General features: G+C 51.0%; 1 protein-coding gene across 7 annotated transcripts in view; it reads right to left on the minus strand.

Annotated features, from left to right (window-relative positions):
- The window catches only part of TMEM8B (transmembrane protein 8B), a 35,626-nt gene extending 22,511 nt beyond the window's left edge, over positions 1–13,115 (minus strand). For all 7 annotated transcript variants that reach the window (XM_077756201.1, XM_077756200.1, XM_077756202.1 and 4 more), the window contains exons 1-5: positions 12,431–13,115; positions 7,957–8,146; positions 7,374–7,581; positions 819–952; positions 245–513 (exon numbers count right to left, since the gene is read on the minus strand). In XM_077756201.1, coding sequence (XP_077612327.1) covers positions 245–513; positions 819–952; positions 7,374–7,581; positions 7,957–8,146; positions 12,431–12,974 — 1,345 coding nt within the window. In that variant the 5' untranslated portion in view covers positions 12,975–13,115. The remainder of the gene's footprint in view (positions 1–244; positions 514–818; positions 953–7,373; positions 7,582–7,956; positions 8,147–12,430) is intronic.
- Between the last annotated feature and the right edge of the window lie 376 nt (positions 13,116–13,491).

The raw sequence follows: 13,491 nt of genomic DNA on the forward strand, positions 1-13,491 counted from the left end.
CAAGGAGAATATTGAGGTCCCTTAGTTAGCCCCAAATCCGGTGCAAAATAATGACCTGAAGGCCTTCCAATGAATCAAAGCTCCAAGTTGGTAGGGCTCTGAGGAGTGTGAAGGAGCCTGGATGGGGGTGGGCAGACTACAGGGACTTGCCAGAGGGTCAACGACCATGACCGCCATGCTGCCCCTTCCCAGCCACAGCTATCAGCACAGGCTGAGTGGCAGAGGCAGATGTGGGGCTTCTGACCTTGCAACCGCACACACAGCTGGAAGCGGATGGTCCTGCCAGGTCCCCGGGATGGTATCTCCACACGCACGTAGACCCAGTGTCCCCAGGGGGGCAGTGCCAGCTCCAGCTGGCACATCGAGGCACCTCCACAGGATACAGAGCTTGAGTTGTGCAGGGGTGGGGCCTTGGGACGTAGGCGCAGTGTCAGGGGGCAGGCCGATGCCCCGCGGCTCCCCACACATACCAGCTGTGCTGAAACCCTGTAAGTAAAGCTGGGCACAAAGACCCTGGGCAAAGAGGAGGTTGGAGGTAAGAAAGGACAGGTGAGAGGGTGAAAGGACACTGGAATGAGGAAAACACTAGGAAGAAGTCAGCACGGAGGGACAGGGATACAGAACAGGAGGCCTTTTCAGGTCCTCCTGTCCATGCTGAGAGAGAGGGAGGCAGAGGGCCAACCCACCCTGGGGGCTCTGGGTGGCCCAGCAGCCCAGGTCGGCCAGAGGGAGAGAAGAAGCCAAAAGAATGCTGCTGCCTGTTTGAGGCTGGGGAAGGAAGAGGGAAAGGGTCAGGTTTGGGGGAGTATCTGACTTACTTGTACAGGGCTGAGCGATTGTGGGGGGAGAGGGTTTGCTCTGAGGGACGGCCAGGCACCAGCACAGCAACATCCAGCAAACGCCGGACAATCAGCTGAGGCTGAAGGAGGTACTGACACTCATCCTGGAGACCCTGAGACAAAAGCAGGGGTGGTGGGACGGGAGAGACAGCAAGGGTGCTACTAAAGCAAGACAAACAGAGTCTCCTGAGGGGTAGGGGACAGAGCTCCTCTGGCTCTTGCCCCCAGGGTTAGGATTGAGGTCTCTCTAGGCTTTAGGTCCCTCCTGCCTTGTCTGCATCTCTGCCTTTCTTAGATCTGTAGGATTTGCTGTGATCCTCAGCATTGGCTGAGGTTTGGGGACTCAGACCCAGGCCCTCCCGACAATTAGGCCTGCCCCTCCTCCACTCTAACCCCTCCTCCTGAGCACCCCTGGACCATCCCTGGAGGCGAATTCAAACTACCCCATTTCCCCTCCAAGCCCTCAAAACCTTGGAACACTGGCTTTTTGGGGGTTAGAAGGCTCCTTGAGGCCTCTAGTCCCAACCCACCCCAGCCTACTAATCTGAATCTTTAATTTCCTTTATCCCCCACCTGCCCTCCCAAGTGTTTGTCCAGTCTCTGCTTTAACACCTCCAGGGAAGGGCCACTCTACCTCCCAGGCAACCTCCAGACTGTAAACAACTTGAAAACAGGAACCGTGTCTTATTTTATTTTTGCTCCCCCAGGCATGGAACCTAATATAAAGTGCATACTTCACAGATGAATGTCTGCTGAATATATGAATGAATGAATGAATCAGTCAACACAGCTGGGGGCAGCTCTGATGTTTATGAAGCCAAAGCCTGTTTTCTGTCTCCCCTCCCACTGCTCTGCCTCAAAGGACCCACAAATACATCTGCTTCTTCTAAATCTGGCTGGGTTTCTTCCGTTACTGGACAACAGTCACATCTAAGCTGCTCTTCTGGGTGAAATCTCTGACCCTTGTCGACTCAGTTCACCCCACCCCAGCACAGAGAGCCTCTTCAGTGGGCACAGGCCCTTTGTTCTGGTTCCTCCTCGGCAGCATCTGCAGCTGCCTAAGCCCTCCGATCCTAGCAATTCAGAGGATGGGTTCCTGATTAGGCTTCTGTTATTCTGGACAAATGGCCTTCTGCGGGCCCACTAAACTGGAGGCCACTGTTTGTTTATTTGTTTTTTCTTACCAAGACAAACCTCTAAACCTCATTCTGACAAAAGTTGCAGGCTGTGATATCCCACTGAGTTCCATACCATGGAACAAGCCAGCCAAGGCACTGACTTCCAGCAAAGCTCCACAAGACTGGAAGAAGGCTGGGGTGCCTGGGTGGCTCAGTCGGTTAAGCGTCCAGCTTCGGCTCAGGTCATGATCTCACAGTTCATGGGTTTGAGCCCCACATCGGGCTCTGCGCTGACATCCAGCTCAGAGCCTGGAGCCTGTTTCAGATTCTGTCTCCCACTCTCTCTCTGACCCTCCCCTGCTCACACTGTCTCTTCTAAAAAAAAAAAAAAAAAAAAAAAAAAAAAAAAAAAACTTAAAAAAAAAAAAAAAAAAAGACTGGAAGAAGGACTTGATGGATGCCAGGCCAGAGGATCTTACTACCCTTCACCTGGAATTCTTCTGTGCCTTTTGCACCATTGCATCTTCAATGCTAGCACACCACCTGGCAAATACTAGATGCTAAAAAAGTATCTGCTAAGTTAAAGAATGGGTATCAAAAAGAGGGTCCTTTCAGAGAATTCTTTAACCTACCCAGCTGCTCAGAGACCTCCATCTCTGATATCCAAAGCAGATCCTTCATCTTTGGTGTCAAACCCTAAGGGCCAGAAATACTAACACAAGTCACCTCATTAACCCCACTTCCTACAGCAGGAATCACCACCACAATAGCCTTGCAGTGAGCAAGCCCCAAGGGTGGGGGCTCACACTCGGAAGATAGCCCATTTCCTTGCTGGATGGACAATTCAGGGGAAGAGACACTTTGCTTCACATCCGTCTTGCTGTTGGCTTAACTGAAGGATCAGTGGACATGAACTCTATGGTTAAAATGTGCTCCTTCCTTAAACCATATGATGTGCACATCTAACACTCCTCCCTTATCATGGAGGGAAGCATTCAATCAATGGAGAGCCGGGAAGGTGCGGAGATACAGCAGCCTTCATCCTATGATAGGACAAGAGAAAGGACACCAGAAGCCAGGTGTGCAGGAGCTGCTGAGGCACAAGCCAAGTGAGAGGGTCCAAACTGAGCCAACATCAGCAGTCATGTAAGCAACGGGCCAAAGCAAGGACACTTGAGAAACCAGCGGGGCCAAAATGAGAAGTAGAGTGCGAACCAGTCTGAAAGAAGCTGGGGAGGAAGGCCTTCAACTGAACTCTAGACTGTCCTAGTACGGTCAGGCTGAGTTTCCTAAGGCAGGCCCGAGAAAGGTGGCCAGTACCAGACTCTGGATAGGGCTTACAGACTAAGATGCCCAAAGACACTTGCCCTTCTCTGTAGGGACATCCTGGTACCCAGCACAGCCCCAGGCCAACAGTCGGTCAGCACCGATCAGCATGGAAGAGTGCTGGGCAGACTGCAGGGGGCAAGAGTGGCAGCAGGGAGAAGACTGGGACGTTACAGCAGTGGCCCAGGAGAAAGCTCAGGGAAGGTGTGCTCAGAGTGGAAAGAGAAACAGATGCCTCTAGAACGCGCTTTAGGAGTAGAGTCAACAAGACTTTTTCTTTATGGACTAGCTATAGAGAAATAAAGGGAAAAGAAAAAAAAATCAAGTATGACACCGAAATTTGGGGCTTGAGCAAATGGTGAATAGCAGTGCCAACTTATGGAGAAGCAGACGAGAGAGAGAGGAGGCTTAGGCTAGAGGAAGTAAAATGGGAATCAAAGAGATTTTTACTTTTGGCTTTGTTTTGAGTTGTACAGGCTGAGTTTGAGACATTTCTTAGACATCCAATCAGAGATACCAGGTAGGCAGTTAGTATATGTACTCCCGAAGTGAGCACCCAAGTAGGCAGTTAAATATAAAGTCTGAGGTTCAAAGAAATTAGAACTCATGGAATACACTTGGGAGGCATAACCTAGAGGTGGTATTTAAAACTATTCTGCTGGAGATGCCTGGCAAGAGAATGGAGAAATTAAAAAAGGAGCTGTCCAGGACCAAGCACTGGGGCCCCACAATATGCACCAGGCAGAGGAGACACCAAGAAAGGAGACAGAGAAGGAGTAAGTAGTGGACAGGAGGAAAATCAGGACAGTTCTGTAAAGTCACAAAGGCCAAAAGGAGAAAGTGTTTCAATTAGGAAAGAGTAATATAAGGAACTAGTTAACAGCTAGTTACTACTTAACCCTGGAGAGGGGAAGTGGGTACTGGGAGGAGATGAAAGGAAGACTTACTTTTCACTGTATGCCTTTTGTACCTTTCGAATGTTGTACCAGGTGCATATATTACCTATTTGAAACACAAATATAATAATTTAGAAGGAGGAGGAAGAGCAGAATGAGCACTGTTAGCAGATTTTAATCTCTTCAAGTTGAGACACAGAGCTACACTTGGTCTTAGTTGGTGGATTCAGCTGAATCCTTATTTCTCTGGTCTGCTTTGTTTTCCTTATCCTTGTTTTCATTAGTTTACCTGCTTTCATTTACTTTCAAATCTTGGGGCTGGAAAGAGGAAACATTTGGGGAGAACTCTGCTCCAGACATTTGGAAAAGTTTCCCCTAATGAGCCCTGTGGGTGCCAGATGTTACCTACAATCTAAAGGCCAGTCCTTCAGTGCAGACCGAGTACCACAGAACGAGCACATGCTCCAAGGCAGGGAAAGTAAGGCGATGGAGGGCATGGGTCAAGACAGAAGAAGTTGATAGGAAAAGGGGGAAAGGAAAGGAGAAGTGAGATCAGTTTTGGACACTATGAATTTGAGATGATGGCAGAAGAACAATAAAAATTTGCCATGCCCTCACTACATGCCAGGCTCTGTGCTCTGTGCTAGGTGCTAGGAATACAGTAGTGAATGGCGTAGACACAGGAGCTCACAGGAGCTCTCCACAGAGCTCAGGAGAAGGGCCTGGGCCAGATAAGTCACTTCCCTTTTACAAGCTCTTAAGGGTCTCAATCACTCTCAGGATAAAGTGCAAACTCCTAGGTCTTTCATGATTTTCTCTGCTCACCCCTCCAGCTCCTTCACCCACTCCAACAATCACCCCACCCTCACCCACTTCATTTCTCCCTTCTGTGCTTTAGCCCATGCTACTTCCACCACCGGGAATGCCTTTCCTTGCTTTCTTGACATCAGGCCTCACTTTCTATTTCCTAAAACCGCCTCACCATACTTCCAAGTTGAGTAAGCTATCTCTCCTTTGTCCTCTTAAAACATCCCCTGTATCTCACTATTATACATCTTATTTATCTGTGTCCCTCACACTCAATCTGAGGTCGGAAGCAAAGCAGGTACTCAAGGACTAAAGGTCCAAAGCTGAGGAGGGCCCTAGAAACAGTGCTGCCTTCTTATGGTTGGGACTCTTCAGTCCTTACCTGAGGCGAAGCCTCACAGGAAATCAGGACAATGGTATAAGGAGAAAGCAAGAGGAGAAGACGGAGCCCTGGAGGAATGCTCTGGACAATTCACCCACAGGACTGAATCTATGGAATTACCCAGAGAACTTAAGAATCCTTAGAGCCCCATGTGAGATTCCAAGAGATAATCAAATTCTTAGGGGAACCACAAGGATGATCCTTGCCTGTCCCCGCTCTGAAGCCTCTAGAAAAGGCCTTGTCTACATCTCTCATGGTATCCACGTCTGCTGCCATTCACTGGGCAAGGTACAATTGTGCCCCCTTGTCTCTAATATTGCCACATCCCAGAAGTTCTGCTGGCTAACCCTCCAGCCTGCAGTTCCAAATCCCCAGACTCCACTTCCTCTATCTAGATGCAAATGGCTATGTCAAGGCTAGTTCTGACCTCTCCTAACCAGGCATTGGCTGCTATAATCCCAGTCCAGGCCGAGGCCCCAGGTTCCTCTTGCCCATCCAGAAAGGTTTTTGGATAACTAGAACAGGGCGTCAGAAGAATTTTCCCTGTCAGTTCTCACAAATAGAGTCAAAGATCAAAGTTACAATCAGGAATGGGCTCTTTGGGATTTGGCTAAAGACCTAAGACATGCCTCAGAATAGAATAACCCTGAGTTCTGATGAGTCAAGATCCATCCAGAACCCAGAGCCATTTCCGGGTGAGTTACTAACACACTGTCATGCACAGGACTCCCAGGCTTTGACAGGAAATTCTCTGGCACATCACTCTCGGGAAAAACAGGCCTATCACTGAGGCCTCAGGATGCTACCTCAGCCTAGTTCCCATCTCTGACAATAGCAGTGCCAGTGCACTTGGCCCTGTACAGTTCTCAGCTCATTCAAAAACCTCACAACACCTTCTCTGAACACCGAGCTATATATAGCAGGGGGAGGAGAGGCGAGCCTGATGCAATCACTGAGCCCCTGCCCTCAAGGAACTTAGCCTGGAGAAATATATCTGAGTCAAGCTTCACCTGATTGGAAATTTCCGCCCCTTTCAATTCTCAGTGGCCAAGTCCCACTAGATTTCATGTTCCTCAGCATCCTGTTCTTTAAATTCTTGCTCCGTTCATGCTGTCCTTCACCCTTACCACTGGCCCCACACACAAGGCCATCTCACTCTGCCAATGGCCAGCTCATCATACCCTCCCTTCCTGCCAGTGGATAAGAGTAAGAAGCCTATAGATCCTATCACTACAAGGAGGAAATCTGGCCTGCCCAGCACTTGGGAGCGGCAGGAAAACTTTGTGGCATTTCTTTCCCCTCCTAACCAGAATGGAGAAGCGACCTGACCTTTGAACCTACACTTCAGACTTTAAAAACCACTGTTCTATGAAATCAGTGCTGATATTTAGAGAAAAGGGAAGCAAACAGTCAAGATGGGCACCAGTTGCCCTAAGCATCCTTTTAATAGGAAAGGGCTTCCGTGCCCCCAAGTGTTCTTTCAGAGGGTGTATGGGGGCTATGACCTTTCAGAGGATGTAGGGGGCTGAAATTATGAGAGAAGAGGAATGTATTCTCCTAGATGGACCAATGACTGAGCTGGAGCCTATGAGAGTCTGCAGGGCTATCACCAATCAAGATGCAGAATCAGACCAGTCCTGGGTTTGTGCAGCAGCATATGACCAGTCCCTGGCTGGCTTCTGATCACCTTGAATAACCCTTGCACCTTCTAATAGGCACATTACTCCACAGTGCCAGGAGTCTGACCAATTCCAGACTCTGGACTCTCCCTTCAGCTAACCTGGGACCCACTATATCCTCCTAAGGCTCCCAAATTGCCTCCTACAGATCATGACCTCTGGCCCACCAGGTGAACTGCTGCCCTCTAGCTATGCCTCACCCTAGCCACCCTTATGCTGTTACGCACCCTGGCATAAGATTAGCGTGTCAAGTAGCCTGTGGAGGGAATTCAGCAGACATGGAGAAGCAGCTTTAGCCCCTCCTTCCCTGGGCAGCATTAACCCACCTTGACAGAGATGTGGCCGTGGGCCTGGGGAAGGTGGGCAGCCAAGAACCAGTCCCCAGGTAAGGGGCTGCTGACGTTAAAGATGCCTGAGGTGCGGTTGGGCAGTGTCCAGCTGAGGGTCAGTGAGAAAACCCCAGGCACAGCGGTGTCCCCTGGGAAGTGTGTGTGCAGAGGATTGATGACAGGGGGTGCCCCAGACCGGAAATACCTGGGGGACCAGAATGAGAAGAGGAAGACAATATACAATGGGGTGGGAGACAGGAAACGGGGAAAAGAAGAACTGTAAACTCATCACCAATAACATAAGTGAATTCCCTATACTGATACATACAACAAAGTGGTTCTGGGTCAGGAGTCAGGACATAGAGAGTAAAAGGTCGGCTCAGACTCTCACACAGTCAAACAGTACTCAGGAAGTAGTCAGGAGACAAAGGGTTGTCCCTCACTCAGTCACACTTCAATCTGGACAAGGGTCAGAGGTCAGGGTCAAGAGGTCAGTTTAGATACTCATAAGGTCACACTTTAGTTTGGAGAGTGGTCTGGGGTAGAAGGTGGGGGTCAGGATGTTAACTTGGACACTCACACAGTCACACTTTGGTCTGGGCAGTGGTCCCCAAAGGTTCCCCCCTGCTCCTTGAAGATGATGAGGTTCCAAACAGCCAGGAACGTGTCCTCGGGAACATGGAAGTGGAAGAGCTCGGTGCTGGCAAAGGAGCGGAAGGGACTCAGCTTGCGGGGTGAGCAGGTGGAGTAGTCAGTCAGGAAGAGGCCTCCTGGGGAACAGATGAGAGAGAAAGGAGCAGCATAGGACTCAGGGCATTTCTGCTAAGCAACAGGCACACCAGTCTTCCTCACCGATAGCACCAACTCAACAAATATTCTCCTCTGAGCCAGGAGCTGGGCCTAGCCATCATCCACTTTAATCCTCACAATGACCTTGGGGAAAATGACCTGTTTTTACAGATAAGGAAACTGAGGCTCAAACCTAGACCAAACGGAGAATTCAAACCTACATCCATCTACATCCGAAACCAGGACCCTTTATATGACCCCTCACTTAGGAGCCATTGTTCTCCTCTTAGCAAGCCTAAGAAAACAGAGGTGTGAATGGCACACATGCATGCGTGCATGTGTGTGTGTGTCTGTGTGTGAGTGTTGGCATGAGCTCGTGAGCCACTAAGCAGGCTAGAACTCCACCTGTGGAACTTGGAAGTCAGCATGAAACTGTCTAACTTCCTTGTTTATTTTCTTCCCCTTTCTGTTCCCCTGTGGTCCCAAGAGCAGTGAAAACTCTCAGAAGCCTCACAAAAGCTGTCTGTATCCTGGCTCAGGGCAGGAGGCGGGGAGGGTGGGAATGTGGTGAGGATGAGAAGGACCAGCCTGGGTGGCAGAGGCAAGAACAGGGGCTGGCAGGCCACCAAGAGAACTCCCAGGAGAGGAGGGAGTCATCAGGCCCTCTAGGATTCAGAATGAGCAACCAGAGGGCATTTCCCCAGAGGGAGGCTCAGTGAGGCAGTCAGTTAATGACTCATGGAATCTCAAACCACTTGGGGTTGGGGGGACTGGTCATCTCTAACTGAAGTGCCAAGAGATACCTACTCATGGTTGTTCAGAGCACAGCCAAGGTGAGCAAAAATGTCTAGTGTCAGCAGCTAGCCAGGCAAACACATGGGCACGAGGACTGCTAGAATAGTGAGAATCACCTGTAGCTCAGCTGCATAGAAGGGTGTCCCAAATGGCAGGCAAAGTTCTGGAGAATCTGACTGCTCTAGAGACTTAACCCCCAGAGAAGAACAGAAGGACACCCCCAGGACAGATGTGAAGGCTGGGAACTCAAGCAGTTTCAGGACAGAACAAGGGGTGGAGGGGAGTTTTCAGCCAAATAGGAAATACCCACAAGGCTTACCTTGTCTCCTTTCCAGAAATGGGAGATATAAAAATGAGGTATTTGATACCACAGAGAAAGAGGCCTCTGGGAAAGACAGGCTGGTGAAGGAGGGAGCACAGGTAAGGAGGACGCCACTGAACTTCAAGGTCACCCTCCCCAGAGGTGCCCTAAATATATAGAGGCCACTGGCCCTAGACCGGCCTATCCTCATCTTCAAAGGCCATGGTTACACCAAAGGACTAGTCAGTCCAGTTCAGACCACATGATTGGTCTCAACTGTCAGCAAGGAAGACCTGCCACCTCACAAGCTGAGCACTGATAACCCGGAGGCAGAAAGCCGAGAGCTGAATAGCTTGGATACTGTTGTTAAGAGCAAGCAGAGCTCTGGAGCGCCCTCTGCTGGGGTCAGGGGAGGGCCTCTCCTCACCGCAGCTGGTACCAGGGATGGGTCATGGGATGGGCCATTGCTACTGTTAGGAAGAAATGTTGGCCAGGCTCCCAGTGTGGACGCTCAGAGAACTGGTGGTGAAAAGTAGCTAACGGCTTTTGGGAAACAACGGATAGACAAACAAAAAAACCCTTGTGATTCAAAGGAACATGGCATGGCCTGGAGAACTGGGAACTAGTTAAGCCACCCCAAAAGTGGCCAGGGGCTATAGAGATCACAGAACTGGCCGGTGAGAAAATGGAGTGAGCAGCAACTGGACATGGTGGGAGGAACCTAGAAGTTCTGAGGGCAGATGTTTGAGATAGCATCCTGAGCCCCATTCACCCCAAGCTCTGGTTTGGCATTTCGCAACAGAGCTTTGGCCCAGAGGAAACATGAGTTAAGGCCTGGTCAAGCTCAGATGAAGCTGCCCTGGATGCTCTAGTACCTCCACATGAAGCTAGGGTGACTCTCCACTACCAGCTGAAACATACATGCACATACACAGACAGACAGACAGACACACGTGCACACATACAGGCAGAGGCTGGCCCTGCTAGTGATAACACTAGGTAGAACAAAAGGTCACTTCCTGGAATGGCAAGGCACACTGGGCTATGCAACTACAGTCAGCTGAGGAGAAGACCCAAGGAAAAGACCCAAGGAAAAGATCCAAGGATTGGGGTAGGACCGGGAGACCCAGGAGGCACCTTCCATTCCTGAAATGAGACTGAAGCCAATAATAAGCATTTATTAAGACTATGCTAAGTGCTATGATGTGCTATGATGGTCCTGTGACACAGGCAGCCTGGTGAAATCTATCACATAGTACCCCTGCAGTCACCAAGGCAGTGATTATTAACAGCACTAAGGGCAACACTGCCCAAAGTAGGGCCTATTCAGTGCTCTTTTCCAACTTCATTACAGTTCTCCCCAAAGCACCTGAACCCACTCCTGGACAATCGTGTTTTAACCCACACCTTTCAGCTTCATACAATTCTGTGGCTGTCAGTTACTCTCATTCCCTAGCCAGCCCATGCTTGCTCAATGGGCTCATGAACAAAGAAGTCATTGTGGCAGGGATGGAAGCTATGAATTGGGCTCAACAGAAAGAATTCTCCCTCACCCAAACTGGAAAACTGGTGTGGCTCCTACCTCTACGGAGCGTCTAACCTGCCAGCAGCAGTAATCAACACTGAGCCCCCCTCTATAGCTCCTTCCTCCAAAGAGTCAGGCTAGGGCTGACCAAACACTGTCAAACACTGTCTCTGACAAAGAAATCCATTTGGAAGGTGACACTTCAGTGATCCATCTGTAGGAGGAGCAGGAAGAGCTGAAGAGGAACACGTATTCTCCCTCTCACATAACACAGGCACCCAGAGGACACACAGGCTCACATGCACCCCAACAGAACATATCAACACACAAGCATTTACATACACTGCATATGACAAGCATTCTCAGAGACCCTCAGGCACATACACAGGCACGTAAGTGCCCAGATGCCGGTGAACATACACATAGAGCTTGGACATCTCTGCAGGGGAATGACCTCGGGCATATATTGATCTCCTCAAGCTTGTACACTGAACTAGGCCCTCAGAGCTCACTGAAACCCAGCTCCAGCCCTCAGCTGCTCTGGTGTTATTGCCAAAGACTCCCTTAGGCACATCTCTATCGTATCTACAGTGCCACCCACTGGAGGTGGCTGGGGGTTGAGGCCATGAAGACCAGTCACCTCCTGAAGATAGGGCCAACTTTATGGCACATCTCCTTACAGCCAGGACACCCTCCTCCTACCATATTCTACCCATTAGGAAGTTGGACCTCTCTCTCCAAATCACTTCCTCCCCGGATGGTGGCTATAGGCTGACAACTGGCAAATGGGGAAGAGTTTGTGGATTAAGCCTTGTGGGCAGACATGGGAGAGGACAGGTTGTCCTTTGTGTCTTCTCCCAACTGGGTCAATTTTCCTATTAGGCTTATGTTGTGGTGAAAAAAACCACTCGTATGGGACAGGAATTAGGAAACTTTTCTAAGCCCCAGTGCCACCATTTACAAGCTTGTATGACCTTAGGAAAACTGGCCCCCCCCAACGGAGCCTCAGTTTCCCCATCCATAAAATGGCTCCAACTGTACTTCTAAAAAGTCTACTTTTTAGACAAGACTACTCTAAAAAGGTCAGGAACTATTCCTAAGCAAGTCAAGCTTATCTGGAACAAGGCTCATTACCAAAAGAAAAAAAAATCCATTATAATGATGACTAACCCGTGTCCATCTGTTTGCTACGTGTTGTTCTCAAAACTGTTTTCTTAACCCTGTTTTAATGCATGCCCAGTATCTCAAAGTTTAGGCCAGATCTTCCCAGAACGGACTAGAGGCTCTCTAGTGTAGGATCATGTCTCCCCCCCCATCAAACCTTCCTTGCAGGAGAAGTTTCCAAGTTTTCTTCCTTGGAAAAGCAAGAGTCAACGTGAGGTCAGCATGGACACCAGGAAAGAAAACCTTGGAGTCTCTGTCCTGGGGACTATTAGGCACCTGCTGGGCCTCAAGCCCACGATGTCCTCTCTTCTGACCCTCCCAATTCCTCTCAGTTGTGTAAGACCTCTCTCCTCCCTATTTCTCCCCACTTCTTCCCCAGTGATCTAGCTGCCCAGGTCCCACTTCTCCTGAATCCCTCCAGTCCATCCCTCCCTGCCAGAACCCCATCCCTGCCTCGGTGCTTCCTGCTTCTGCACTCACCAGCCCCTGGGCCAAGGACAGAGAACAGCAACAGCAGCAATAAGGCTGGCGGCAGCTGGAGCCCAGATCTGAGTCGAGGCTGGGAGAGGGGCACGGTATGAGAGAGAGGGGTGGGTAGTGGGAGAGACTTGGGTAAACACAGAGACGAGGGCAAAGGCTGAGATAATGGATTGGGCTGTGCTAGGCACTGGGGCTTGAACAAGGGCTGGGAATGGGATGGAAGGAGGGGCTGTGATGGGGACTGGAGCAAGGGCAGGGTTTGGGCCCGGGGCTTAAGCAAACCCAGGGAATGGGGCTGGGACAGGGGATGGGCTGGGATTTGTGACAGGAGGTGGAACACGGGCATAGGCGGGGTTAGCGGCCAGGACAGGCACAGGGACTGGGACTGGGACTGGAAGGGCGGCCTGGGTTGGGACCTAGCCCTGGGCATTCGCTGGGACCCACGCCCGGGCTGGGACCGATTTGGGAAGCGGGGCGAGGGCGGGGCTGGGGGCCAAGGGCTAGACGGGGATAGGATGAGGGGCCGGGACAAGGGCTGGGCCATGGCCCGGGGCGGGGGCGGGGCCGGACCGGCCAGCTAGGGGCGCGAGCAGAGCTGACCCGCGGCTCCGCTCCCCACCCCCGGGGGGTGGTTTTCGGTGTCCTCGTGGGCCCGAGGCTGGGGTAGGGGTGGCTGAGGCCAGGCCGGGGACCTGGGTAGGAGTTCAGGCCTGGGCGACTCCGGGCTGCGCTGGACCGACGATAACCAGGCCCCGCGGCGGCGGCCGTGGTCTGACGTAGTATGACGCTCCGCCCCTCCTCAATTCGATTGGTCCTTGTCAGTAAAGCCCACCCCATGCCCTATTCTATTGGTCTCCAACTTGATTCTGCGGTCCTTCGAGGACAGACTCCGCCCCAGCCCCAGCTCCCTGAACCCTGCCTTTTTCACCCCATCCTGTGAGCCCCGATGCCCACCTCAGATCCTCACAGCCCCCGCTAATGGAGCCACACACATCTCATAGGAGCCCTACAGAGACGCTCACAAACCCAGACACCTACGGACGTCCCCACAGATGTCCGCA

Source organism: Crocuta crocuta, unplaced genomic scaffold (assembly GCF_008692635.1).
Source record: "Crocuta crocuta isolate KB4526 unplaced genomic scaffold, BGI_CrCroc_1.0 scaffold431, whole genome shotgun sequence".
NCBI classification, from domain to species: Eukaryota; Metazoa; Chordata; class Mammalia; order Carnivora; family Hyaenidae; genus Crocuta; species Crocuta crocuta.